This window comes from Dermacentor silvarum, chromosome 3 (genome assembly GCF_013339745.2).
Source record: "Dermacentor silvarum isolate Dsil-2018 chromosome 3, BIME_Dsil_1.4, whole genome shotgun sequence".
Classification (NCBI taxonomy): Eukaryota; Metazoa; Arthropoda; class Arachnida; order Ixodida; family Ixodidae; genus Dermacentor; species Dermacentor silvarum.
This window is the reverse complement of record NC_051156.1, coordinates 45,309,243-45,336,955: the sequence shown is the minus strand read 5'-3', so window position 1 is coordinate 45,336,955 and position 27,713 is coordinate 45,309,243. Positions and strand designations below refer to the sequence as shown.

Genomic DNA, 27,713 nt, shown 5'->3' with positions numbered 1-27,713 from the left:
GGGCGCCACTTATAGCCCAAAAACAGCCCCGTCGCAGATTTTCAGTAGTCCAAATATAGCCACATAGCCATCTCGTCCAAGTCGACGCCAAAAAATTTTTCCAGTAGCCCAATTTGTCTATATATAGCCAAAACTGGCAACACTGCTGTCGAGATGAATGATTCGTTATACCTTACAGCATAGGGAAGACAAGGTTGACATTGCGCTTGATGCTGCGATGTGGTGGACTGAGTAGCATATCACCACACAATTAAGTCACGGTTTTTGTACAGCAGGCGCTCGGGCAACATAATATCGCACGTTTTAGTTAGGGCAAATTAATGCAAGGAAACTGCTAAGAACACATAGTGAAACATGCGCGCGCTCGAGCACGCGAACGGACGAAAGTAAAAAAAATGAGGGTGGTTTCGCTGCGCCAACGAGCGTAGTACTCCGCGAGAGCACATTCGAGAGTCGGGTTAGGCGATGCTGACTAGCGGATTGTGCCAGAGGCAGAATCCGATGGGGAGGTTTATAAATTGCCGCAAGTCCTCATACCATTATTGGCACAGCGGGCGCAGCGGTTTAGTGATGCACCACTACTCTGGCAGGGGGCTGCTTCCAAAATACCGCCTGCCAGGGCAGTGGTTGTTTCTAAAACAGCCACCCAGGTGGGGCTTGTGAGACCCAAGTTTCTCTCCCCGAACTACCTCTGGGGAGCCTACCATCCTCGCAGGCATTCACGCATGTATCCTTGCAAGGATGTAGTCGTGGAATCCAGGGTCGTAGGCTAGTAGTGTCTTCGCACTAAAAGAACGGAACGAGCGGACAAATCAAGAGCGAATTTATGACTGAGTGAATTAACGGTATAATAAGCAAGTGCACGGACGCACATATGAGCGGTGTGTGCGAAAGCTTGAAGACATGCTGCCACCATTTAAGGAAAAAACGAACGAGTGAACTAGCGAACAAACAATCAGGGCGTGGAACGGGCGAACGAGTCAACGGTCAAGCGTACAAAAGAGACGACGGATGGTTACGGCTCCATTATCAGGTTGCCGGCGCTTTCTGGCGTAGCAGGTTCAAATAACCCGCCAAAATGCATTGCCTTTTACGTGTTTAACTAAACGACCACGAAGTCGTTGCTTCACAAAACTGGAGTTAGTAACGAAACTGCACAGAAACAACGCGGCAAAAGTATTTTCTTCTCTTGATGAGCAACAGTTTCTCGAAAAATGGCCTTGAGAAAGCGCGTATTCCCATTACCGCTCACTACGCCCCGGACCGCTGTGGGAAGAGCCATCTCGTGGCACTTAGAGAAACTAGCAGACTTTGTTGGGGATGGGTGCGGCCGCTGTCTCCTGACCTATATATCTTGCAACGTGGTGGAGGTGCGGGGTACACTCACGGAACATTGCAGCCGACGTAATCTAGCTGCCGCCACAATGGCAGATCAACCGACAAAACCCCCAACGCCTGAGCAGCCCGTGCCAACAGTCATCTTCGCTAATCCGTGGGACCCGAGGACATTTTGCTGGCACGGACAACGCTGACGTCGAGGACAGGCTTGCGATGTACGAGCGAGTGTGCCAGAGCAACAGGTGGGATCCAATATTGATGTTAGCAAACCTGATATATTATCTGAGAGGAACTGCGAAGCAATGGTACGATACACATGAAGCTGGCCTAATGAGCTGGGATATCTGCAAGGAAAAAAATGTGACACCTGGTTGGCAGACCGGGCAGTATTAAGATAGCCGCGAAAAAATGAACTTGCATGCTGCGCTCAGACGCCAACAGAATCCTATCTCGTGTACATACAGGATGTACTGGCCCTCTGTCGCACGGCTGGTAAAAACATGGCCTGAGGCGGACAAGATTGGTCACGTGCTAAAACGTATTGCAGGCGATGCCTTCAATATCCAGATGTGCAAGGATTCTGCCACGGTGGACGCAATTATAAAGGAATGTCGACGCTTCGAACAAGCGAAGACCCGCCGCGGTTCGTTCAGCCGACAGTACCGGTAGATATAACGCGCATCGTTCGGATCGTTCCAAGTGGACGGTTGTCCAAATCGAAGATATCCCGATAAGATGACAGAAGGTGACGAAGAGCCTATTGTTTGCTCGGAAGGAAGGTCAGGGGAAATCGCCTTACAACCTTACCAACATCGTCCGCAGGCAGCGAGCATGAAGGAGTAGGTGAAGCTGCAACTCGGACCCGGTCTACGAATACTCTGTTGACCCCGCTTACACGTGGACACTGGACGCTCTGTACCAATTCAAAGTCATGCCGTTTGAATTATGCATTGCGCCAGCTACATTCTAGCGCATGATGGACTCTTCCTGCGTGGCTTGAAGTGGTCAACATGCCCTGAGTCTCTGAGTCACTACAGAGTAGTACTGAGTCAACAGCTCTTCGTCATCTTCTGTCATCTTATCGGGATATCTTCGATTTGGACAACCGTCCACTTGGGCAGACATCTGTTGTCACGCATCGCATCAACAGCTGTGACGCCAGCCCCATTCATCGGCGGCCATATCGTGTCTCCGAAAAAGAAAGGGCCATCATAGAGAAAGATGTCGACAAGGTGATGGACAAGGACATAATTGAACCTTACAGTAGCCCCTGGGCATCGCCAGTTGTCAAGTAAAGAAAAAATTTAACTCATGGTGCTTCTGCGTTGACTACCGTCACCTCAAAAAATAACAAAGAATGACGTGCATCCACTTCCTCGCATAGACGACACTCTTCACTGCCTTCACAGATCCCAATACTTTTCTTCAATTAACCTCAGTTCCGGCTATTGACAGATTATCATCGATGAGATGGACCGCGAGAAAACCGCCTTCGTCACACCGTACGCTCTGTACCAATTTAAAGTCATGCCGTTTGAATTATGCAATGCGCCAGCTACATTCTAGCGCATGATGGACTCTCTCCTGCGTGGCTTGAAGTGGTCAACATGCCCGAGTCCCCGAGTCACTACCGCCAAGTGCCAGACAATCCCACTTTCTCGCCCTACACGCTGACTACGAACACCAAAGCCGACAGTACTCCGCCCAAGTTTAGCCGCTGCTAGTCTCCGCAAGGGCGTAGGTCCCGTTCGCCTCTCATTCTCCACTCATTTACCTCGACGATGCGATTGTGTTTTCGCTGACCTTTGAGAGCCACCTGCGGTGCCTCACGACAATCCTCTCCGTGTTTCGCAGTGCTGGCCTTCAGCTAAACTATTCCAAGTACCACTTCGGTCGCCGCGAAAGTGCCGTGCTCGGCCATCTCGTAAACGAGGCCTGAATTCAACCTGATCCACAAAAAGTGCACTCCGTACGAAATTTTCTTGTACCTTGTACAACAAACGATGTCCGCAGTTTTATGGGCTTATATTTCGAGTGATTTGTGAAAAAAAAATGCCGACATCGCTCGCCCTCTCACTGACCCTCTTAGTAATGACGTCTCTTTCTCTTGGGGACCACTGCAGGAGAAAGCCTTCTCTATCTTGATTGAGCGGCTTACAACTTTGCCGATTCTGTCTCACTTTGACCCTTCTATGCGTATACTGAAGTACGAAGTGATGCGAGTGGTCATGACATCGGCATTGTCTTCGCTCAGTGTCAACAGGGCCAAGGCCGTTTCATCTCTTATGCCTCCTTTCTACGCCCGAGCGAATTTACACCATTATTGAGACCATTACACCATTACACCATTATTTACACCATTTACACCATTACACCATTATCGCGTTCGTGTGGGCGGTCACGAAATTTCGACCGTACCAATTGTGTCGGAGCTTCTTCGTCGTAACCGATCATCACGCCCTCTGCTGGCTCTCGTCTTTGGAGGACCCTACTGGACGACTTGCACGTAGGGCATTGCGTCTGAAAGAATAGTACATTTTGTATTATGCATAAGTGAAGGCGTCTGCCTCAAGAGGCTGAGTGCCTGTCCCGCAATACCGCGGATCAACCGGACAATACCTATGCTGACTGGGACATTTGTATTCTGTCGCTCTCCGGCTTTCTCCATATTGACGACGAGCAACACCAAGATCATGTTTTTCCAACACTTATGGACCGCCTAAGCTCCTCGCCCAATCACCCTTCCCTCCGGATGCTGGCCGCGATGGAACTTCATACCGTCGTAGCGTTCGTCCTGATGGTCCGGAGCTCCTCCTAGTCGTTCCAAAGCATCTCCGATGGACCGTGCTGCAGCAACGTCACCACGCTCCTATAGCTGGACATCTTGGCATCGCTCGTACTTACGACCGCTTTCGGCGCCGCTTCTTCTGGCCCGGCATGTATCGCACTGTGCGCCGTTATGTCGCTCCTTTCAACCTGTGTGAGTGCCGGAAGACGCCTGCTATTCCTCCTGCTGGTTTGCTTCAACCAAATGATATCCCTACAGAGATCCCTCTTTCGTGTGGGTCTCGACCTTCTTGGCCCTTTCCCTATTTCTATCAACGAAAATATGGATTGCGGTAGCAGCAGATTATGCCACGAGATATACCATTACTCGAGCGATGCCAACCACCTGCACTAAAGATGTCGCCGACTTCTTACTATACGACGTTATCCTGCACTACGGCGTCCCTCGCCAGTTACTTACGGATCGGGGCCGCTACTTTCTATCGAAGGTCGTCCATGATCTGCTCCGCTCCTGTTCTACAGAACACCAGATTGCCACCGCATACCACCCTAAAACATAGGGCCTCACCGTACGACTCAACCGCACGTTAACTGAAATGCTGGCCACGTACGTTTCCGACGATCACCGTGACTGGGACGCGTATGAACCGTATTGGGTGGCGTCGATGAACGCTAGCAATCACAATCGCCAGCTCCGGGTCCGAGAAAAGCAGCCACCCGGGCCCTGCGTCTGCCAACATTCTGTTGCGGGTGCACGTTGCGCGGGAACGGCAAGACCGTGACGGCCTTACGCGTTTCTGCGTTCTGGGCGCCGCCTTTCCCTGACAGCAGTGGGATGGCAGCCCAGCACCTCCAATATCCGCTTCCCCGCAGGCGACGAAGAGAGCCTAACAAGCTAGGCCTTCTGTTGTGCCACGAGCACCTCGTCGAGAGTGCTGTGGACGCCCAGCTGCATGATCTTCTCCATGCTGGCGACCATGGGGATGCCGAGCACCTTTTTGATGCTCTTTCGCATCAGTGCTTCGAGCATTGCCCTCTCGTATCCGCGCCAGGGATGCGCCGCGTCCACGTACGTGATGTGGCTCATTAGGAAGGCGGGGTACAACCGGAGGAGGTTGTCCTCCCCCAGCCCTCCGCGACTGTTGGAGAACCTAGTGATAAGCCTGACCTTGTTGTCCGTTTTGGGGGCGATACGAGCGATCAGTTCTGTCCGTTGCAACCATTTGCCTCGATGAGCATACCGAGTACGCGGATGACCTGAACCTTGGGAATGACCTGCCCTATGGCCGTGCGAATGAAGATGTAGACCTTCGCGAGAGGGACCTGGCCCTTGGGGTTGCGTCCCCTCCTAGTCGGTCGATACAAAATGAGTTCGCACTTGGACCGGGAGGGAGCCCCGTGCCCGCCAAAAAGGCATCCATTCAGCTCAGCGGCCGCCTGTAGCGATTCCTCGACTCTGCCTTCACTGCCGCCATCGCACCACACTGTGATGTCGTCGGCGTACAGAGCGCGATTAACGCTGTCCACCTCGGACAGAAGGGTACAGAGACCGCGCATGGCGACGCTGAAGAGAAGTGGCGAGATGACCGACCCCTCCGTAGTGCCCCTTGCCCCTAGCTCGAAGGTATCAGACTTTACCTTGCCTCACCTTGAGAGTGGCGCACCTGGCCCGAGGAAAAAAAATCTGATGAACCGTGAAACTGGGATTCAAGGTCCATGTCCGTAACGGAATCGAGGACGTGCGTATGGGAAATGTTATCGAAGCCCTTTTCAATATCCAGTGCCAGGATACCCCTGACGTCTCTGGTGTCCTTATCGATGATCCGCTGTTTAATGAGTTTCATGACGTCCTGCGATGACAGGGACGAACGAAAACCAATCATGTTATAGCGGAAGAGTTAGCGTTCCTCAATGTACCTAGATATCAAGTTGTGAATGATGTGTTCCGCGACCTTTCCCACGCACGAAGTGAGCGAGATTCGTCGCAGATCGCTTAGGCCGGGGGTGCGACCTGGCTTTGGAATCAGAATTACAGACGCGAGCTTCCAATCGTCCGGGACGTCTCCCGAGTTCCACACGCGATTGATCTCGTCCGTTAACGTGGAGATGGCCTTTTCGTCCAGATTGCGAAGCAGCCTGTTTGAAATTCCGTCCGGGCCCGCGGCCGATCGGCCGTTCAGGGTAAAAAGCGCTTCCCTGACCTCGTTTTTAGAAAAAAGAGCCTTCAGGTCCTCCCGCTGGAGGCCCCGGTAGCGGGGATAGGCCGCGTCGCCCGAGGGTCCTGTGGGTAGGTATCTCTCAGCCAACTACTGGATAATGTTCCGCACGGTGAAGCCTTCCCGTTTGGCTTCGTGCAAAATCCTATTATTGCTAGTCTCTGGTTGGACTTGGAGGCCGATTGGTCTAGGAGCTGCTTCAGGAGGATTCCACTTGCCTCCAGTGCGCATTTGCCCATCGACAGAATTACGAAGCTCGTCCCACTGTTGCACATATAGCGAGCGCAGAACAGTGTTCCTCAATGGTGCGATTTAGTTCTGCTATCCTCTTATGGAGTCTACGATTGAGCCGTTGCCCCTTCCACCTGACCAGGAGAGCAGCCTTGGCCTCGAGGAGGTGAGCGGGACGGCTTTCCATCCTGTCAACCTTGAAACCTTGAGGTCCGTGCGGACCGTCTTTGCGGCGGACTCGAGCTTCCTTTTCAATTGCAACAACCAGTCTTTAAAGTCTGTGGGATCTGCCGTCTTTCCCTCCTTAATTTTTCGAAAGAGGTCCGAATCCGTGGCCCTAAATTCATAGGGGGGGGGGGGGGGGGGGGCTGCTCGACACCTCGAAGGAGGTAACCAGGATGAAGTGATTGCTACCCAAGTCCTCGTACACTTAGTACCCACGTCGGAAACTATTTCAGTGGTTTTTTAATGTTAATATTTTTGCTGGGTCCTTGTCATGACCTACCTGACACGCACGACATGACATTTATGTCACGACCTATCACTCATGTTCGTCGTACACTCCTGTCATGCTATGCCAAATTCGTGCTATGCCAAAGAGCGGCTGCCCCGGAAAGGCGGTGGTCCCGGGTTCGAGTCTCGGACCAGGACGAATTTTTCTTCGACTGCGAGGACTTTCTTTCGAGGAACCCGGTTGGGTTTCCGATTGTAGCAAATTGCTACATTTGGGTGGATGTCTCAGTTTCCCTTTAATTACTTATCTCCACCTAGCGGATTTCCGCTGAACTATTACGTCATGCCAAATTCGGTACCTACAAAGTTAACGAAATGACCATGAGAGCATCAGGACTTAGGCGGCTGTTTCACTGACCTACATGAAACGCATGTCGTGACATTCATGTCATTACATCCCATTTCTGTTCGTCATATAGTCTGGATGTAGTGTGCCAATTTTGATACATACCAAGTTAATGAAATGACCATGAGAGTACAAAGACGTAGGCGGCTAGATAGATAGATAGATAGATAGATAGATAGATAGATAGATAGATAGATAGATAGATAGATAGATAGATGCTGTCATTGTAGCAAATGTTCGCCAAGAAATGTTTCGCATTTAAAATCACCAGCCCTTCCCATGTCGAGAAAATGGGGGTAAGTGAAGGTTGTCGTGTGTTTATCTGACCTTCGCCAGGGTAACGTTCGGAAGCCGTCGCCTCGGGATTCTCTGATCGTCGCTGACGGCGGGCATCGGCTTCGGAAGCCATCACCTCGGGATGCCATCACCTCGCTAGAATCGGCGCGTCGACGACGAGCCCTTTCCCGTGCGAGTTCACGCTGGCGTTCATCAAACGCAGATTGCTCCTTTGCAGATCGAACCACGCGTGACCTTCCCATCTCTTCCCCTAAACTGATCTGATCGAGGAGGAGCGCACGCGAACCCGCTTTCCTTCCATCTCCCAGGGCCTCGCGACATACCAAAGGAACATGATTGATCGCGCGCCGTGTCACGTGATCCGCGTGCCACGTGATGACGCGTGTAGCATATCCAACGTGGGTGTGTGCCGCACGTGATTTCTTTATTTTTTTCTCATTTTTTTCTGCCTTCCTGCCTTCCTTTCGTTCTTTCTTTTCTTCTTTCATTCTTTGTTTCTTGCTTTCTTTCGTTCTTTCTTGTCCCTGGTATGTGCCATCGAGCTTGGACCCGTTATGCACTATTGCGCCACGATCGGCCCACTTTTCAGCGTGACACCACCACCGACGCTTGTGAGCCTATCAAGCTTCGCTTAAAACTGCAGATCGACTATTGCGCACTTGTTCGTTTAAAACGACAAAGACGAACAAGTTTGCGGTTATTGTTTTTCTTTGTTGTGTTTGGAAACGTGCCTGAGAAACCTAATGAACTTGCCTCCTTGAAAACCCTATCGCATTACTTTGTACATCAGCGCTGCGGTTAACTTTCGTCCCCTGTGCGATGATCTCATGCACACTTTGTGGAATGTACAGGTGGGACCATAAGCTTTACAAAGAGGACACCCAGACGCGTACATTTGATAAGGACGGACGCTGCCAGGGAACTTCGTCTGCTTGCGTGCAAAAAGACACAAGCTTTCTGGAGTTAAAGTGCCGTCCATTGCTGACTGCATAAGCTGGGCCCCTTGCTACGGCTGCAACTGCTATCTAGCCTTTTCCGATACGAATAAACATTGCTGTGCCGCTTGGGGCCGGGAGTGGCGTTTACTAACACACTCATATCATATTGGAATGGTCCATAGCCCGATGTAACTCCTGTAGGTGCAAGAAAGCCACCGGGCACCTTTTGAGTATCTTTCCTTACTACGATGTCCAGTGCCTCTCTCTTCGGTCTGGACTCGAACGCATTGCCCGAGTCAAAGATAATCGGACCGTGGACACACCCGGCACAAAAAGCGATGTGCGCTAGCACAGTACCTTAACTACACCGATTTGCGAGAGGGCGAACTGTGATCCTGTGCATACTCACTGTGCACTCAGTGCTCACTCTCTTCCTCTTTCTATTCCCTTACTTCTTACCATCAATGAAGGGTAGCAAAGCACACGCTCGTCTGGTTGACCTTCTTGTCTTTTCTCTTCGTTTCTCTCTCTCTCTCTCTCTAGTGTGCTTACGCTCAATGATTCCGGAGTACGTCAATATCAGGAACAAAAAAATTACGTAGTTCAGCGCTACCTGTTAGGTATTTTTGGTCATAGAGATAAAACGCATTCTCAACATGGTTGAAATTTCTAGTTTGGTGAAACTAGTTACGCAACTCTATCAACTACCCCTAAAGTAGTAAAAGACACGGCCCCGTATGTTCAATTTCTCAACGAATTATCATGTTTACAACAGCTTTTCCCAGAATCGCAGAAAGGCTGTACAAGGCGTCAGTTTTTTCTGAAACTCCGCACACAAAAGGCTTGCGGCAGATGCGAAGATATGACGCGGGTTCTAACTGTCCTAAATTATCGCTAACGTAGTTAGATGACTTGGAAACGAAAAGTATTTTATCAGTGGGTGCATACGAAATGTTTTTTTTCACGACGTTTTCAGGTCCCAGCTTCACGGTGGATACAGCGTGCTCATCGACACTAGCGGCCTTTAATCAAGCCGTGTTGGCTATGCGTTCTGGGCAGTGTGAGGCAGCCATTGTAGGTGGAAGTATGGTCGCCCTCAAACCTACTACAACACTAAGCTTCCTGCGTCTTGGTATGTTGTCACCGGAAGGAAAGTGCAAGACATTCGACGCTCAAGGTAAGTCTTGAACTTAGAGCCTGAAAGCAGCACGGCTATGATTGCTTCCCGTTCCACTGCCAAGTATACCTAGCTTTCTGGAAAGCCGCCGAAGTGTCGTTCACATAAGCTTAACTCCCACCTGAATGCCACTGATACAGTAATACCTCAAGAGCAATGTCTGCAACCAGCAAGCGATAAGAAAATCTTTTTATTGAAGCAACCCATTCCTTGCCTGTTCTCCCAAGTTTGACGTGGCTGCTCCTGCTCTTGCTGCAGATAACTTGATCGGTATCGGCGAACATACTTGTGGATGTACAGGGTGTTTCAGCAAACATTTTCAAAATTTATTTATGGGTGCCTGTGGCAGATAGCCCAATTCTAGTTAATGAGCTGGTCTACTCGAAGAGGCGGACATTACTTGCACAAAAATTGAAATGCATAATCGAATAATTAACAAAAAAGTCAGTAATTAGGTTTTTCACTAATTACCTGATGGGCTATATTGTAATTTACAAATTGTAGCCGTGGAGTTCGCAAGGCGAATTCATTCGGAATTAATTCTCAGGGTGCCACCAGTTTCGATACACTAATTCCCGAACTTTGCGGAGAAATGCAATGGCGTTGCAGTTAATTTTGTGCTTCAATGCATACAGTGTAAGGAAGAAGTGCGTCGTGTAGAGCTCCGCAGCCGGATCGCCAGCGCTACTGAAGTGGGGCTCGGGCTCGACGCTGTTCCTGGTGCGCCTGGCTAACCCTACGCTGTTGCGTCTTCCTGTCGGCGTCTTGCGTGTCGTCCACAGCCGTGCGAGACTTCCTTGTCATAATTGATGGAGGTTTGCTGGGTCTCCTGTAATCCTGGAATTGCGCAGCCGGATCTTCCCTGCCATCATGACCTCCGCAAGCGCCACGAGCGTACCACCACCTGCTCCCCAGTCCTCCGTATATGCCCCGGCACACTTCGTCTGCGCATCCTCCCATATTTAGCGGTGCTGATGACCACGACGTTGATGATTGGCTATCATCATACGAACGCGTCAGTCTTAACAACAAATGGAATTGACCACCGTCCCTTTTTACCTCCCCGGAATTGCGCACTTGTGGTTTCGCAAGCACGAAAGCGAAGTCCCAAGCTGGACTTTGTTCAAGACAAAGTTCAGCGAGGTCTTCGGCTGCCCTGCTGTTCAAAAGCTTCGTGCCAAACAGCGTCTGCAGTCGTGCTCTCAGCAGCCTGGTGAGACCTTTACGAGCTACATCATGTCATCGCTCTCTGCAAACGCGTCGATGCATCCATATCTGAGGGCAATAAAATCAAGCATATACTTACGGGCATCGACGAGGACGCGTTTCAGATGCTGATTTCAAAGAGCTCCTCTACTGTTGCCCAAGTTATTGAACTCTGCCAAAGCCATGACGAGCTCCGACGTCAACGCCTGCTCACCCACCATCCTGTTCCCCATCAGGAATCGTTGTCAGGCTTGACCTATCCTTTTCACGATTCAATCCTCCTTTCGCAGATCAAGGCTTTCGTCCGGGAATAAGTTGCTGGCCAGCTCTCCCTTATCTCCTACCCACCGGAGTCCAGTTCGTCCCTTAGTCCGACCCTACGACAAGTTATAGAAGAACAAGTGTCCGAGGTCCTTCCTCTGGAGCCTTCCTCCACTCACCGCCCCACTGACTTACGCCGACGCCGTCGCACGACCACGCCCACCGACGTTCCGGGCTCCGCCTCTGATGCCTAGCCCTGTTTTTCATCGCTAAATTAACATTTTCATAAAACTATCCTATTTCTTCATCAACGTGACTGAAAGTTTGGGTGTAAGCTTTTACTACCATTATTCTATACCTCCTATTCAAAGTTATTACGACGACTGCTACCCTCCCATTAATGCTGTAGAATTAACAAATGTTGCCCGCTATGTTCTTGTGGATTAGAAATCCTACCCCGCATTCTTTCTGCTGTGGAAGACCACTTTAGCAAAGTACATGGTCGTTAGTCAGCACTGTATAAGCCTCACCAGTTCTTCTAACCTCACTAAGGCCAATAATATCCGAGGCAATGCCTAATAATTCCTCAAACAGCCCTGCTCAGCTAGCCTCACTCGAGAGCGTTCGCATGTTGAACGTTGCCAGGTTCAGTTTCGAGTGGCGGCCTGTCCAAACCCAGAGACCCTTAGAACCCTTCGCTGCGTCGGAGGTCTGATCGGCGCCTTGGTCAGGTGTTCCGCCGCCGCTGGGGATTGACGGCCATGGGTTAACTGGAGGGGTCATGAGGGAGGTTGTGGCCGAATACTTACCAGGGAGGCCAATTCCTGTTCTCGTGAGGGAGTGTCTGTTTAAGCTTAGTGCGCCATTGTTATTTGGTTGCACCTGCACTATTACAGCCCCACTGGCTCCGCAATTTTTTTGCTGATGGCCGGCACCACTCCAAGCCTGAAAATGTAGTGGACTGGAGGAGGATTCGCGCCTACGACCTTCGGATTAGAAGCCCGGTGTTCTACCTCTGCTCCTTGCCACTACTCTTGTCTTCGCAGTTAACGTCAGATCTGGCTGTAGGCTCGTCCACTGCGTCATTCTAATCTAACAGTCAGTCGTTCGGCATTGGAAAGCTGAGTTTAGTCGAACTCCATCTACGCAATGCCTTACCTTTGCTGCCCTGCGTATTTAGGTTTTCCAATACATACCTCCACCCGCATATATATATATATATATATATATATATATATAAGCCCGAATGGAGAAGCAAATAATGAAATAGATTTCATACTCTCTGTCGATCCCAGCATATTGCAGGATGTAGAAGTGTTCGGTAGCGTAAAGTGCAGGAACCATACGTTAGTGAGGTCTAGGATTTCTCATATTTTGGAGAGCGAAAGAATACAATTAGTCACGAAGAAACAGGCCAACCTAGACGAAGTAAGAGTAAAAGCAGACCAATTCAGGCTGGTGCTCGCAAACAAATAAGCAGCTTTAGAACAAGATGAAGACAACATAGAGGTAATGAATGAAACCTTAACTAAGCTGATCTCAGAGGCAGAAATTGAAGTGGGAGGTAAGGCCCTAAGGTAACCAGTAGGCAAGCTCTCCCAAGTAACAAAGGACCTAATAAAGAAACGACAAAACATGAAAGTGTCCAACTCGAGAGATCAGATAGAACGCGCTGAACGGTCGAAACTGATCAACAAGAAGAAGTAAAGGATATCCTAAATTATAACGTGGAAAAGATTGAGGAAGCAGTAAAATAAGCACGCAGCACGATATAGACGAGAAGAAAACTTCGCATAGCACAACGCAAAATGTATGCACTGAAAGATGACCAGGGTAATATCAAAGGCAATTTATTTATTTACTTATTTAAAGATACCTTACAGGCCCCTAGAGGCAATGTGTAAGGGGGGGGGAGAGTACAATAAAAAATTATTACTTGTACAATAGTTAGAATACATATGTGAATACATATACAACACATATAGGGTAACAAATGTCCTAATACACTAATACAGTGTTACAATATGACCTAGACAACAAACCGAACGCTTTGGACGCGACAGCTCATTTAACAATGAAATGTCACACAGTAAACATAGTCAACAGAATTACAGAGTAAGCGCGACATATTTGGGCTATAACAGAGCAGTATGCAAGGCGTAGTTGCACATCAATAACAGGAAAGGCGATGACAAACAATAATATACCAGGTTATGTAGAGTTGTTTGAAAAATTCGTTGTTAGAAGAAGCCGTAAGTTTTCTTGGTCACTTTCATAAACTATATGGTGTTAGGAAGCTCGTTCCAAAGACGAATGGCTCTTGGAAGAGCGGAGTAGTTAAATGAGTTAGTCTTTCCGTAGATGCGCATGAAATTCAACAGATTGTAGAACTGCTGTGACCTGTAATGAGTAGTTTCAAGAGGAAGAACTGATGGCGCTGTGTTATGGACGTATTTATGAAATAAGGATAGCAGGGCTATATCATGACGATCATGCAAGGGCTGTAGTGAGAGGTCGAGTTTAATTTATGTTATGCTTTTAGTATAGTCATAACAACGTGAGATAAAACGCGCTGCCCTATTCTGAATAGATTTGAGTTTTTCGATCAAATATTTTTGATGGGGAGACCAGACGGATGCAGCGTATTCAAGCTGAGGTCGCACAAATGTTAGGTAAGCTAGTTTACGAATATCTTTAATAGAATTAGGTAACTTTCGGCGTATGTACCCTAATGATCTCGAGGAATTAGCGCATATGTATTCAATGTGCGTTGACCATGAAAGAGTCGAAGTTAGGTTAACACCAAGATATTTATATTGAGTATCATGCAAAATTGTGATGTTATCTATGTGATAAGAAAGCGTAGAGTTAGTATGCTTATGCCTAAAAGAGACTATTTTACATTTAGAAACGTTAAGCTTCATTAGCCAAGGGTTACACCAAAGAGTAAAATGATGACATAGTAAAAGTCGATGACATAGTAAAAGCAGCGGAAGAATTCTATACAGACCTGCACAGTTCCCAGAGCAGCCAAGCTACTTTCATTCGAAGTCGTGATGAACAAGGTACAGAGGCTCCTTCTATAACTAGCGATGAAGTTAGAAGGACCCTGAAAGACATGACCAGGGGAAAAGCTGCTGGAGAAGAAGGAATAATAGTCGATTTATTCAAAGATGGAGGAGATATCATGCTTGAAATGTTTTCGACCCTTACACGCAATGCCTCACGACTCCAAGTGTACCAGAAAGCTCGAAGAACGCCATCATTATACTCATCCATAAGAAGGGAGACGTTGAAGAAATGAAGAGTAATAGACCCATTAGCTTGCTTTCAGTATTGTATAAAATATTCACCAATATTATTTCCAATAGAATCAGGGCAACACTTGGCTTCAGGCTGCTAAAAGAACAGGCTAGCTTTAGGAAGGGATATTCTACGATGGATCATATCCATGTCATCAATCAGGTAATAGAGAAATTTGCGGAGTACAATCAAGCTCTCTATTTGGCTTTCATATCATATGAAAAAGTATTTCATTCAACAGAGATACCAGCAGTCATAGAGGCGTTGCGCAATCAAGGAGTACAGGAGGCATACGTACGTGAATATCTTGGGAAATATATGCAAAGATTGCACAGCAACCTTGGTTCTTCCGCAAGATAAGTATAAAGGTACCTATCAAGAAAGGGGTCACGCAAGGAGACACAATCTCTTCAATGCTATTCACTGCATGCTGAGAAGTATTCAAGCATTTAGACTGGGAAGGCTTAGGAGCGAGGTTAAACGGCGAATATCTCCTCAACCTTTGGTTTGCAGTTGACATTGTCTTATTCAGCAACAATGGGGACGAATTACAGCAAATTATTGAGGACCTTAACCGAGAAAGTGTAAGAGTGGGGGTGAACATTAATATGAGAATGCAAACATAATGTTCAATAGCCTATCAAGGGAACAAGAATTCAGGATCGCCAGTCAGTTTCTAGAGTCCGTAAAGGAGTACGTTTCTCTAGCTCAATTACTCACAGGGAACCCTGATCATGTGAACGAAATTTACAGAAGAATAGAATTGTGTAGGAGTGCATACGGCTGGCATTTCCAAATCGTGACTGGGAGCTTACCACTGTTGTTGAAAAGAAAAGTGTAAAATCATTGCATTCTAGTGGTGCTAACATATGGGGCAGAAATTTGGAGGTTAACAAAGAAGCTAGAGAACAAGTTAAGGACCGCACAAAGAGCGATGGAACGAAAAATGATAGGCCTAACTTTAAGAGACAGGAAGAGAGCGGTGTGCATCAGAGAGCAAACGGAGATAGCCGATATTTTAGTGGACACTAAGAGGGAAAAATGGAGCTCGGCAGGCCATGTAATGCGTAGGGTCGATAACCAGTGGCCCATTAGAGTTACAGAATGGATACCAAGGGAAGAGAAGCACTGTCCAGGACGGTAGAAAACTAGGTGGGGTGATGAAGTTAGGAAATTTGCAAGCACAAGTTAGAATCAAATAGCTCAAGAAAGGGGCAATGGGACATCGCAGGGAGAAGTCTTCGTCCTGCAGTGGACATAAATATAGGTTGATGATGATAATCATATATATGCATATATATAAGCATACTTATACACACACACGCGCAAATATATATGCATACCTAGTGCATACATACCCACATACATGGATACATACATACATACATACATACATACATACATACATACATACATACATACATGCATACATACATACGTACATACGTACATACATACATACATACATACATACATACATACATACATACATACATACATACAACATTGGTTGAACAACTTATTCAGTCCTTCATTAAAGACCTTTGAATCTTTGATGATGTGTGCAGCGCAACACGGAACGAAAAAAAAGAACGGAAAGAAACGTCTGCGTCGATTCTTTTCATCACTTCTTTCCTGTTGCCCTGTGCACATCATGATTAATTGCCAAATAGCCGAGTCTCACGCCTTGCTGTAGTCAATGTTGTTAATGACAGTCACATATTACGTTTATGAAGTGCCTAGAATAAACAAGAATATACTCAGCACTTGGCAACTGGTGTTTAGAAATTACCCTGTTCCCCCCGCGTACCAAACTTTTCACTGAGCCTTCTTATGAAGGCAGCACATGCTATGGAAAAGCGAGCGCGGGAAACAAAAAAGTGCACAAAACGATCATATCGTTCCCACATTCTGTAGCACTAACAGCAAAACGTTTCCAAATGCAGCCAATGGCTTCGTCCGAAGCGAAACTGTCGGCGCCTTCTTTGTTCAACAAGCCCACCAAGCTCGTCGAATCTATTCCAAAGTAGTACACGCCAAGATGAATACCGATGGTTACAAAAGTGAAGGTGAGTTCGTATTGGCCATTGTTACTGTTTATCAGTTTTCGGGGGTCTGCATTTTAACCACTAAAAACTGAAAGTTATAGCTCAGTGCAAGATGTGCCTGCATGATTTGGAAAAAGCACTGGGTGCATGTTAAGAAACCCCAGGTGGTCATAATTAACCCGGAATCCCTGACTACGGCGTGCCTCATAATCAAATCGTGGTTTTGTCATGAAAAACCCCAGAATAATTTTTTAAAATCATTTGGACCTTACTCAAATGCTATCGGTGTTTCTTTCTGCTGCGTATGTTTTCGCTGAACTTTGTGTAATCAGATTGCATGGGCGACGCGAAAGGTGTTATTAAGTCGAAAACCTTAGATGTCCTGTGAACCTGAAAATCCGCCGACCGTCCTGCGGTAAGATCCGATGGGAAGAAAACTAACGTGGACAAGTCATGACTTCACGCTCCCGGCGCTGGTACCTGCTGCGGGTCGCACTTCGAAGTACCACGGTGAACAGCCACAGCGTCGGTCGGACGCCGTAGCACACACCCAAAAAGCTGACTTTGCCCAATTAGAAACTTCGTTTGCCTCACGTTCAAACCCGACCAGGCCCACACCCAAAATAGATTTTGCCCGATTCGAGCACATGGCGAAGTGGACGCGTCATGTGACATAGTCACGTGACCAAGTAAGAACCTTAAGTTGCAAGTTCACATGGCCAAGTGATGACGTCGTGTGATAATGTGACGTGACATGGACGTCGATTAAGCCGACACTCAAAAAATGCTTTCATATTCAATTCAAGTAAGGAAACTTAAGGCCTCTGTAACTTTTATTTTCTGGGAGGTATCTGAGCACCAGCAATAACGCATGAACCTTCAACGAGTTATGTATAAAAGCCGACGCGCTTGACCCGTCGATCAAATTTTTTACGACTGTGCTGACCGCTATCGTTGTCTTCGAATGTCACTTGCTTTTGTGGGCACAGGCTTGCCCAATAAAATGTTACTTTATTGAGGGGTTGGCTCGGACTCAAACTCACCGGAAATCTACTCACCAGGCTCACTCAGATACACACTAGTCAATATTCTAATCAGGCGGGCTCATTCGGATTCAGACTCACATGAAATATACTCAGCCGGGCTCACTTAGAATATCCAATATTCTACTCACGCAAACCCACTCGGATTCATGCTCACCAAATTTCTACTCAGCCGAAATAACTGGGACTCAAACTCACTACGAACAGACAAAACCAGGTTCACAAGAGTCAAACTCAGGCAATCACATATAAAATCAGGGATTTGCAGTCACTCGCGCTCTTTAGGCTTCAAGTTTTACCGACGAAATCATGGGATCAAACTTCGTTATAGCTCATGGAATCGCACACTTGCTCATTTGATTCGAACTCACAGACTTATAACTCACGTAGATTAACACCTCACTAAAACGATCACTGTTGCAGAGCAAGATCAGATCTCGCTTCGAAGCCACGTTCCCACTCACGTCTACAAACATGCACTGCCGCGGACTTACTTGGACACTGTTGTGCTCACCGTATACGTACGCGTTCACTGTCATAATGACGTCCACTCGCACTCGTCAACGTTTGCTGATAATCAAACCAGGGTGCGAACACTTAGAAACACGTCATGCGGCGACCAGTGTCCTCTCTGAGGCTGTTTTCTGGACACACCGCACCATCAAGTCGCGCTGCCGAGAAGTCCCCACGTGGTCTCCGAGACTAGAAGCGTGGGCCGTCAGTGCCTCCGAACGCTGAGAATTGTTCCCTCTCTTGGCGCGCACACTGCGGCCCATCCTCAGTTATGCAAGTCGGCGGGAGGCTCACTGTAGAGCGGCACTTACCCAGGGTACTCATGGCGCAGCCTGCTAAAATGTCGGGTTGCTGTCCCTGAGGAACCCTTGTGACATGCGTACTATTCCGCTGGACACGGGAGAAACTAAATGGATATTTTCCGCCATTATAGAGCGGCACATTCCCATTGGCACTTACCAAGTTACCCAAGTAGCGGGTCAAATACGTTCATTGAAGAGCGACACACAGTTTGGGTCACATACCCCTGGGGACCCAACCTGGCATCAAAGAGGTTCATTGAATACCAGCACAGACGAAGTGGCACATACCGGTCACAGCATTCATCATCGGATGCGACAACTGTACGCAGCTTGTACGTGAAGAACTTGTACCTGAAGGAGTTGCTCGACAACTTTCGCCTTAGCCAACCACAAAAGTTTCTACGCAATCTGTGGTTCCGACCATTCCACAGATGATGGTCGGCGAGGCTGTGCAGTCTGACTCTCAGCTCACTCCTGTCGCCGCGCATCATTACTTTACAAGTATGCGGACGCCAAATCCGTCATTTCAGTGCGACAGTGGATATGACCTTGAAAGTAGGTTTGACTGTCCGTACCTTTCGCTTCCTAAAAGGTGGTGTCACCCTGCCATAAATTTCATGTGCTCTATAAAATCTTAGCGTTATCGTGTTATCGCCTATTTCGTGATGTTGTCGGTCATTGATACTTGGAGACATCGCTTAATATTGCAAGAGTTAAGCACAAGCCTGGTGACACTATGGTAAGTCGGATAGCTGCAGATCATCGGAGCGAGTGCGGAGCCTCAGAAGTTACTGAGGTCTGCTCATTTTGTAGTTATGAAATTACACTGCAAGTAGGCTAGGGAAAACACGGGGAAGGCGGGAGATATATATAAAAGACGATGAGCAAAATTATAACAAGGTGAAAGCAGGAGCCAACGTTTCGACAAGTGGGCATGTATTTTTCAGAAGTGGGCTAGTCATTCGTAGTAAGAAACATTTTGGAGACAAGACTGCATGCAATAGACCGATCCCACCGACCAGTTTCAGGACGCCACCGCTGCCGCGGTGCATGCTGGTACTCGTCATCCGGCCGCTCCAGCCGCCCGGAGTGCCTTTGCGTCCTGTTTCCGAATGATTCTTGGCAATTTTTATGGTTCATGTAAAGCCATCATGTGATGAGAGGATACACCTGCTGCGTTCCTGGGCACGCAGCAGGTGCATGCGCAGATCGCTTGGTGGGATCGGTCTATTGCTGTACAGTTCACTTTGCTGCTGTGCAGAGCGTGCAAGCTCCCCACTCCAGTAAAATCCCTATTGACCCTTTTCGCGAGGCAGTTTGTTTTACAGAAACGAGATGGCGCTTACGGAGGCGCGCCATACGTCTCCTCAGTGACCGCGCACGAATACAAAACCATTTCCGCTTCTACGTTGCTTCTGTGCAATGAGCTGTCGGAAATGCAACTGAGTTTTCGCTAACGTACTGTGCTCCATTCACTCTGGTTTAAATCCTGTGGATTGAAGACGTGTGCAGTAGTTGGCTGCAAAAATAGCGACTGGCATATTAAGGAATGTAATGAATATGTGGGGCCAAGTTCGCGGACCGCTGCTGCAATTATCCGTACGTGTTTCCGGCACTTCGAGATGTACGGCTCTCCTCGAGGATACACAAATTCGCTCATCCGCCTGCGTTGTATTGCTAACCTTCAAAGAAAGGGCTTCAGCCTCGGTACGTCGGCAAGAGTGAGTACCGCTCGTTAAACAGTGATAACGGGAGTAGCGCCAAGGTCGATTCACATAGGTCGCGAAGCTTCAGGCGAAAAGCGGTTCAGAACAAATTGTTACCGACATCAGCAAGGGTGGTTATGGGAGCAGCGAATGAAGCGCGACTATGTTTGGAGGGAACAAACATTAGGAACGAAAAGAGCGTTTTATAAATAAAGAGAGACACAGTTAGATTCATTCAACGAAAATAAAGTTCCTAATCAATTTTATATACGCATGGCGAGAAAAGAAGAGACAATTCTGTTTTATTGATCATTATCAAAAAATGCTTTTTTTAGCGCCCACCGTAAGAGCGCCCACCGATAGCGCCGGGCGTTGAAGCCGCTATTACTTAAAATGCAATGCAGCTCTTGAAGTGTGCAGAAAGGCGCGCTCGTAAAGTTCACCGGTTACAATACGCCCCCATCACACATGTTGTTTTGCTTGCCGACGTTTGTCTGAATTTGGTGACGCGGGTAGCTTCATTGTTTCGTAACCTGTTTAGTCAAAAGCAGTGAGTTGCGACAGCCAGATAATTCTTTAATTTAGTTGTTTTCGTGCAACAGCGCTGGCCGACGGGCTTGGCGTCCAACGAATGGACGAGCACTCTACGCCCAAAGCGTTCGTCGGCCTCCAAAGAAAGTATGTTCTGTGCAGGGATGCGATTTCGACACCCGTAACGCTGACCTTTTCCTACGTCGCTTTCCGCGCTGAAATCTCGGAACGCCCATTAAGTCGAATGGCGGGGCATTTGAATATACAGCTCTAATGGCAGGCCTCCGAAAACAAATTTCGCGCCTATGAGAACAAAATGACGTCACTTCTGTTTTCAACGGATATGACGTCACATTATTTTTTCTTCCGCCGGAAGTGTTCTCTCCTCTCACAGATGGTGCTAAGCCCCATGAACCGCAGATGAACCGCCATGTTTTGAACGTATGGGCTTCTATTCAAGTATATCTACCTTGGTAGCGCTGCTTCCTGTCGTAGTAGATTTCGCGCACAGTTTCTACAAACATCTACCCCAACCAGCACGGTAACTTACACCCACTCTTTGGCCAACGTGTCAAGAATAAGTGAATGGGCAGACACTTGAATATATGCGCATTATATACGCACAATAAGTGACGCTATTACATCGATAGCGCACGAGTGGTCGAAGCTGAATGTTTTGTGATGGTCCACAAGAGTAAGCGAGTTACTCGGGATAATACGCATTTGCTACAAGGTATTGCAATGTGCAGAACAGCTACGTTTCAAGCCTTGTGCGCAGCAAGAACAAATCTATCGGAACTGAGCACACCCGCGAGCGATTAGGCAGAAAATAATCAGATAGTGGCCGAACCGAGGAACTTCACTGAGTCAGAACTGAACAAGCCACTTCAAGATATTTACCGAATAAAGAACAAATAGCAAAACACACTAATCCTGACTGAATTCATGAGCTGAATGTTTGGATAGCTTGAAATATATATTTAGCCCCGCTTTTAGAACAAGCACAATATACGCTGCTTGCGCCGTTTGGACACAGTTTAATCAGCTCCGAAAGCGCTTCTGCATGTCCCCTGAAGCTGTGATGAAAGCTTCGTGTCGTTCACCCTGTCACCGTCTACGATATCTCCCAAAACAGGGGTTTTCTAAGCCGCGCCGGCGTCATACACTTCCATTGTAAACAAGGAGCCAACGGAGGCAGTTGAGGCAAGCAATGGACGCGTCACCACGTGATAAAACATGGCAGCACCCACGGGATCGCCGCGAAAAGGGTCAATATAGTAAAAGTACCGCCAACCTTTCATCAACGCCGCTTCTCTCTTTCCTGTATCTCCGATTGGACTAAGATAGCGCGCGCTTGCACTTGTTTATATTCTGTTTTTGTTTCCGCCTCAGAGCCATGTTGAAAGTCACTCTGCGCAGTCACCGGCGGCGGCCGCGGCGCGCGCCTGACCTGAAAGCTCCAACGGGGACTTTCTAGGGGCGCCACCCTCGACTTGCTTTTGCAAGCAAAACGTAAAGAAAAAAAAACAAGCGCTTTAGGAGAGGAGACGGCGGAGGAAAGAGTAGATGGCTGTACTTTTACTATATAGGGACTTTACACTCCAGAGCACGCGGGCGGCATCTGGCGAGTAGCGATGACGGTTGTCTTCTAGACATTGCGCCCAGAAGCATGCGCAGCCTGGCCTGCTCCACTGTACAGTCCGCTTTTCACAAGCGGCAGCGCTTATGCGCCTTTGTTTAACCGGATATGCACAAAACACTCAACCGCACTGTCCACCTGGTGTGGGCGTCGTTTTTACGATGTTACAGGATTAGCGTTTCCATCGGCAAAGCTGCAGGAAAAGCTTTTGCGTGAAGTCTACAGTGAAGCCAACGTTGACCCAAGTAGCGTACTATACCTTGAGGCTCACGGCACGGGAACTAAGGTGGGCGACCCGGCTGAGTTAGCTGCCGTGAGCAGTGTATTCTGCAAACCAGGAAGAGCTGGGCCCCTGAAGATAGGATCTGTGAAGAGTAATCTTGGTCACGGCGAAGCAGCTGCTGGTAAGGGAACTGCTTTTCATTTACTATTACTTCCGCAATGAACACTGTGACTGCCATTCTCCGAAAGCTATGCTAACATATAGACGGCCATATTTCGCGGAATAACATTTCTTTAGCCCGTAGAAGTGATAATCTTCACCAAATTAAGTATATAAGTACGAAGCCTTTCAAGACTGCTCTGCGCGATACCTTCCTTAAACGGTAGAACTTTTTCACGGTAGAATCCCACTTGTTTGAATAGTTTTTCGAATAATGTTCGAATGATAAGTAGTACAGAATACAACATTTGCTAAAACATTTATTATACAAATGCTCTGCCAACACGTTGCTGCAGGAAAATATTGACATGTGGGACTTAGCGTGTGCAATGACCATTGTCATGCTGTCGCTACACAGTGACCAAAGTACAGCCGAATGAATTTGGATGATCAAATATCCATCCCTAGCCAGCCTAAACAGAAGTCGACAGCGTTCTGTTAGCCTAATCTTTGGTGCAACCAGTGCAAGTTTACGGAGGGTTGTTGTTCTTCAAACATCCTTTCCTGGCTCTTTTTTGTACATTGCGATTGCAGGTACGTACTATCGACCAAAAAAGTTTACGGACCAAGCGATCTGACAAAAAGTTGAATATCTCCGCAGCTTGTATATGCGAACATTGTGATGTACGGTTTTAATGGCTACCTCTAAAGGCTGCTAGGATATTTAGCGATTTCTGAGATCCTGTGGTCTGTAAACGTTTTGGTCAATAGTACATACATGACTCCACCGCTGTTGTATTCGCGTTTCTGGCGCGTTTCTTAAAGTGCGAATGTCTTTTAATGGTTTAACCAGGCCAAATCTGTATTACTTGAGAAGGAATGTTTTGTTTTATATAAAAATTCAATTTGTTAATTATAAATACAAACTTTAACAACCAAAGTCAAACGTCCTTCAATATTGTATTCATTAAACTTAGTACCTAACCTTAGCGCAAGGTGTGCTTTCAACTTTAGTTGGCATGTGCGAAAGGCGATGTTTACCTCAATAAAGGCGGTCACAAATCCAATGGCATGTTACCGTCCATGTGATGTTCTTGCTTATCCGTTGGTCTCTTTCCGTGTGATAATCTCCGCCGTTAGCACTCGCCCCAGTCTCTAGATCTTCTTTATGTGTGTATGTGTGTCCATCGGTGACTTCGTAGTTTGCATCTCCTTGAATCGCGGCTGCACATCTTTATTGATTGCATGTTTTATTATAATTTCCATTTACCACTACTGATGCTTATTGGCAATGGATCTTACCATTGATTTTTCAGGAGTGTCTTCTTTGGCCAAAGTTATTTTGGCTATGGAGACTGGAACCATCGCAGGCAACTTGCACTTCAATGAGCCGAAAAACGACATTCGATCGTTGCACGACGGTACTATTGAAGTGGTGGATAAGCCGACTCCCTTCCCAGGTGGGGTTGTTGGCGTGAACTCATTTGGTTTCGGAGGTGCCAACGTACACGTGATTTTTAAAACCAAGACAAGGACCTCACGTAAATGACATTGCACGTGATAAGCCAGAGCTGCCGAGACTTGTTCTCATGGCTGGAAGAACAAAAGACTCGCTTGAGGTAAGTTTTCACGCTAAAAGTGCGCACAAACCATTGATACAGACAGACAGACAGACAAAGAACTTTAATGGAGGTCCTGAGAAGCTCTGTTGCCCCCTCTCAGGGAGGCGACGAAGCCGCGGGCCGCACCCACGTCGGGACGGGGAGACCAAGCTCCAGCACCGCATCGTGGGCTCTCTGGACAGCCCAAAATTGGCGTGAATGGTCGGAGCTCCGAAGAGCAGAGCTCCACTCCTCTGCAGTGCATCGATGCGGGCCCCTTAGTAACGAAGGGTATCCCCAGAGCATGTGTTCCAAAGTACTACATTGTCCGCAGCTAGGGCAGTCTGGACTAAAGCAGTCTGGATTGATGTAGTGAAATAAATTCAGGTTGGGATATGATCCCGTCTGAAGCATGCGTAGTGTGACAGCTTGAGGTCTGGTTAGTGTCCCGTGTGGGGGAGGGTATAGTCTTCTACCAAGGTAGTAGTGTTTGGTAACCTCGTTGAAGGTGGAGAGAGTGTCACGGAAATCGACGAGCATAGAATCGACGGAGCCTCGACTTGCAGTGGCGTCCGCGCGGAGGGTTAGTTCGCGCGCTTGGACGTGTGCGATGTCATTGAGGTTGCGGAGGGAATCGAGTTGGGGTTCGAGATGTGCCGGGAACCACGTGATTGTATGTGGCTGGATGAGTTTGCCTTTGAGAATTCGATGAGCTTCCTTGGCGATGGCACCAGAGGCAAATGCCCGAACCGCCGCCCTCGAGTCAGTAAATATTTCAGCTCTCTCATCGTCGAGAAGTGCAACAGCGACCGCAGCCTGCTCTGCCCTAGCCGGGGTGCTGTCTCTGATGGAGGCCGCACAAGTGACGTGTCCGTCGTGATTGACTACCGTTGCGACGAAGTCCGATGTGTGCTCGTACTGGGCCGCGTCAACGAAAGTGACCGTGTGAGGCGAGGCTTTTATGCTCCGGAGCAATGCCACAGCCCTAGCTTTGCGCCTGCTCGCATTGTGTTGTGGATGCACGTTTTTGGAAAAGGAGCAACCGTAATGTTGTCCCGTAGGTAATCTGGCATTTCACATGTGCGTTCCATCGCTACAGTGGAGCCGATTCCTAAGACCACGAGATTCTCCCTCCCAGCAGGGGTGCTAGAGAGTCGTGATACTTGAGCCGTTTCCTGAGCTTCGATGATTTCATCGAGTGTATTATGTACACCTAGTTGAAGAAGGCGGTCCGTGCTGGCGTTTATTGGTACTCCTATCACTTTTTTGATGCTTTTACGGATGAGCGTGTCCAGGTTGTGCCTTTCAGAAGCATACCACTTGTGCATTGCAGCCACGTAAATTATGTGACTCATTAAGAATGCGTGGAATAGCCGTAGGAGATTGTCATCCTTTAGACCGCTCCTCTTGTAGGAGATTCTATAGATTCATCCAAGCATGAACTCCGTCTTGGTCGTGATTTTTCTGAGAGTCGTGATGTTACCTCCGGTAGACTCGATGAACATTCCCAGCACCTTTAGGGTGTCGACCCTAGGAATGCTCGCCCCGCTTTTGGTGTGTAGTTCTATGCCAACTTCGATTCAGGGGCTTCCAACCCCTGGGTTTAGGACCTTTGCGGACCGGTCTGTAGAGTAGTAGTTCAGACTTCGTTGTCGAGCATCGTAGGCCTGTGCCATCGAGGAAGGTTTCAGTACGATCGACTGCTTCTTGTAGGCTCGATTCCACTTGCCCTTCGCTGCCGCCGGTGCACCAGATAGTGATGTCATCGGCGTATATCGTGTGGTGAACTCTTTCGATTCCCGACAGGGATACCGAGAGTTGCCTGAGGGCTAGGTTGAACAACAAGGGTGATAGCACTGCTCCCTGAAGCGTGCCTTTGGGTCCGAGTGAATACCCTTCTGATTTGTGGTCTCCAAGCTTTAACGTGGCTTTGCGGTTCTCCAGGAATGATCTTACGTAACCGTGATAGGCTTGTCCTAAGTTAAGATCCGAGATGGATTCCAGAATATGTCGGTGTGATATGTTGTCGAAGGCCTTCTCTAGGTCAAGCCCGAGAATTGCCCGCACCATTGATGGAAAACTTTTCTTTAGTGCAATTCGTCTGCCTGTGTGCTAAGTTAGCATGCCCTCTGGCGTACTTTATCTGGCTCTAGCAAATTTCTCTCTGGATTCCGACGGTAAAAAGAAAACAGTAGCGGCTTTACTTTCCTCTACAATATTTTCCCCTTGCACACCATGACGTACAGCAGTTTTGCATAACACGGAAGTGATGTAAAAATATAATGACTAGAGCACAGTGAAAATATCAACCTAAAACGTGGTGTTTTACCTAAACAGTTATAGACAATAAATAGAAGCATCTACATCGTGCTTTAGCTACACAATTGTTCACAGCAGGTTTCTTTGACTATTTTAGCTCCTGTTGTTTACCGTAAGAATAATGGAGCAGAGTTATGTTTTAACTGTGACACAAGCCCGAGGGTCAACACATTCTCATAAAAGTAGCACAGCTTAGTGGAATCGCCCTTCATGGTGGAAAGCGGGTTGAGAGGAAATGTCGGTGAAAATTAGCATAGTCAAGAAACTGACGAAGGCGTGCATTGATATCGGTGATGAATACAGCACAGCCACCTGGACTTGGTTGTGGCACAACGCATTTGCCACTCAGCCATCATTTCTAGTGACTCCATCTATGAAAGCCTGGTATGTTTGTGCAGCATAAGGCACACGAAAAGGTAGGGCCATAAACTAAAAATGTCCGAAAAGGGCAGTAATAAGAGTAATTGACAAATCGGACGGCTCAAGAAGAATCTGATAATGAGCGTTCAGCAAGTCTAATTTGAAGAATATTGTGGCCCTAGATAAAAAGGGAGTGCAAACCAAGAACGCATTTATGGAAGGCCACTAGCCACAACGCTGTGACTCGTTCTTCGTTGCAAGGATATAAACTGGCGATTACAACTGACGCGACGATGTTTGTGCGATCAGACGTGACGAGTAATGGGGAGCCAGTCGTGACCTAGTAGGCGCAAACAACAGTCCGCTGGGGGGAGTTGGTCACACTACAGTGCACTTCGGTGCCATGTAGCGGATTGTTCATCGGAGCCTTTGAAGTTATGTCAGCAATCTTTACAAGGTAATGTAGACCTAGGGCATTCGGGACAGGCACGGTACTTAGAAATAGTACAACGTAACATAGTAGTGGAGGAAAAAATACCTCCTATGGTGTAGAAGGACGCGAAACGATGGTAATCGGCATGACAGGAAAGAGCGTCGCACGCAAAGAAGTTGAGGCACAGCAGGCAGATTCGCTTTTTATAAGTAAGGTGGCAGTG

The 27,713-nt window shown here is 47.8% G+C and overlaps 1 protein-coding gene across 1 annotated transcript in view; it reads left to right on the top strand.

Annotated features, from left to right (window-relative positions):
• Positions 1-27,713, top strand: part of LOC119444325 (fatty acid synthase-like) — a 223,276-nt gene that overhangs the window by 29,437 nt on the left and 166,126 nt on the right. The window contains 5 exon segments of the mRNA XM_049664542.1: positions 9,643-9,843; positions 16,560-16,682; positions 22,566-22,799; positions 24,094-24,293; positions 24,295-24,396. Of these exon segments, the coding sequence (XP_049520499.1) occupies positions 9,643-9,843; positions 16,560-16,682; positions 22,566-22,799; positions 24,094-24,293; positions 24,295-24,396 (860 nt within the window).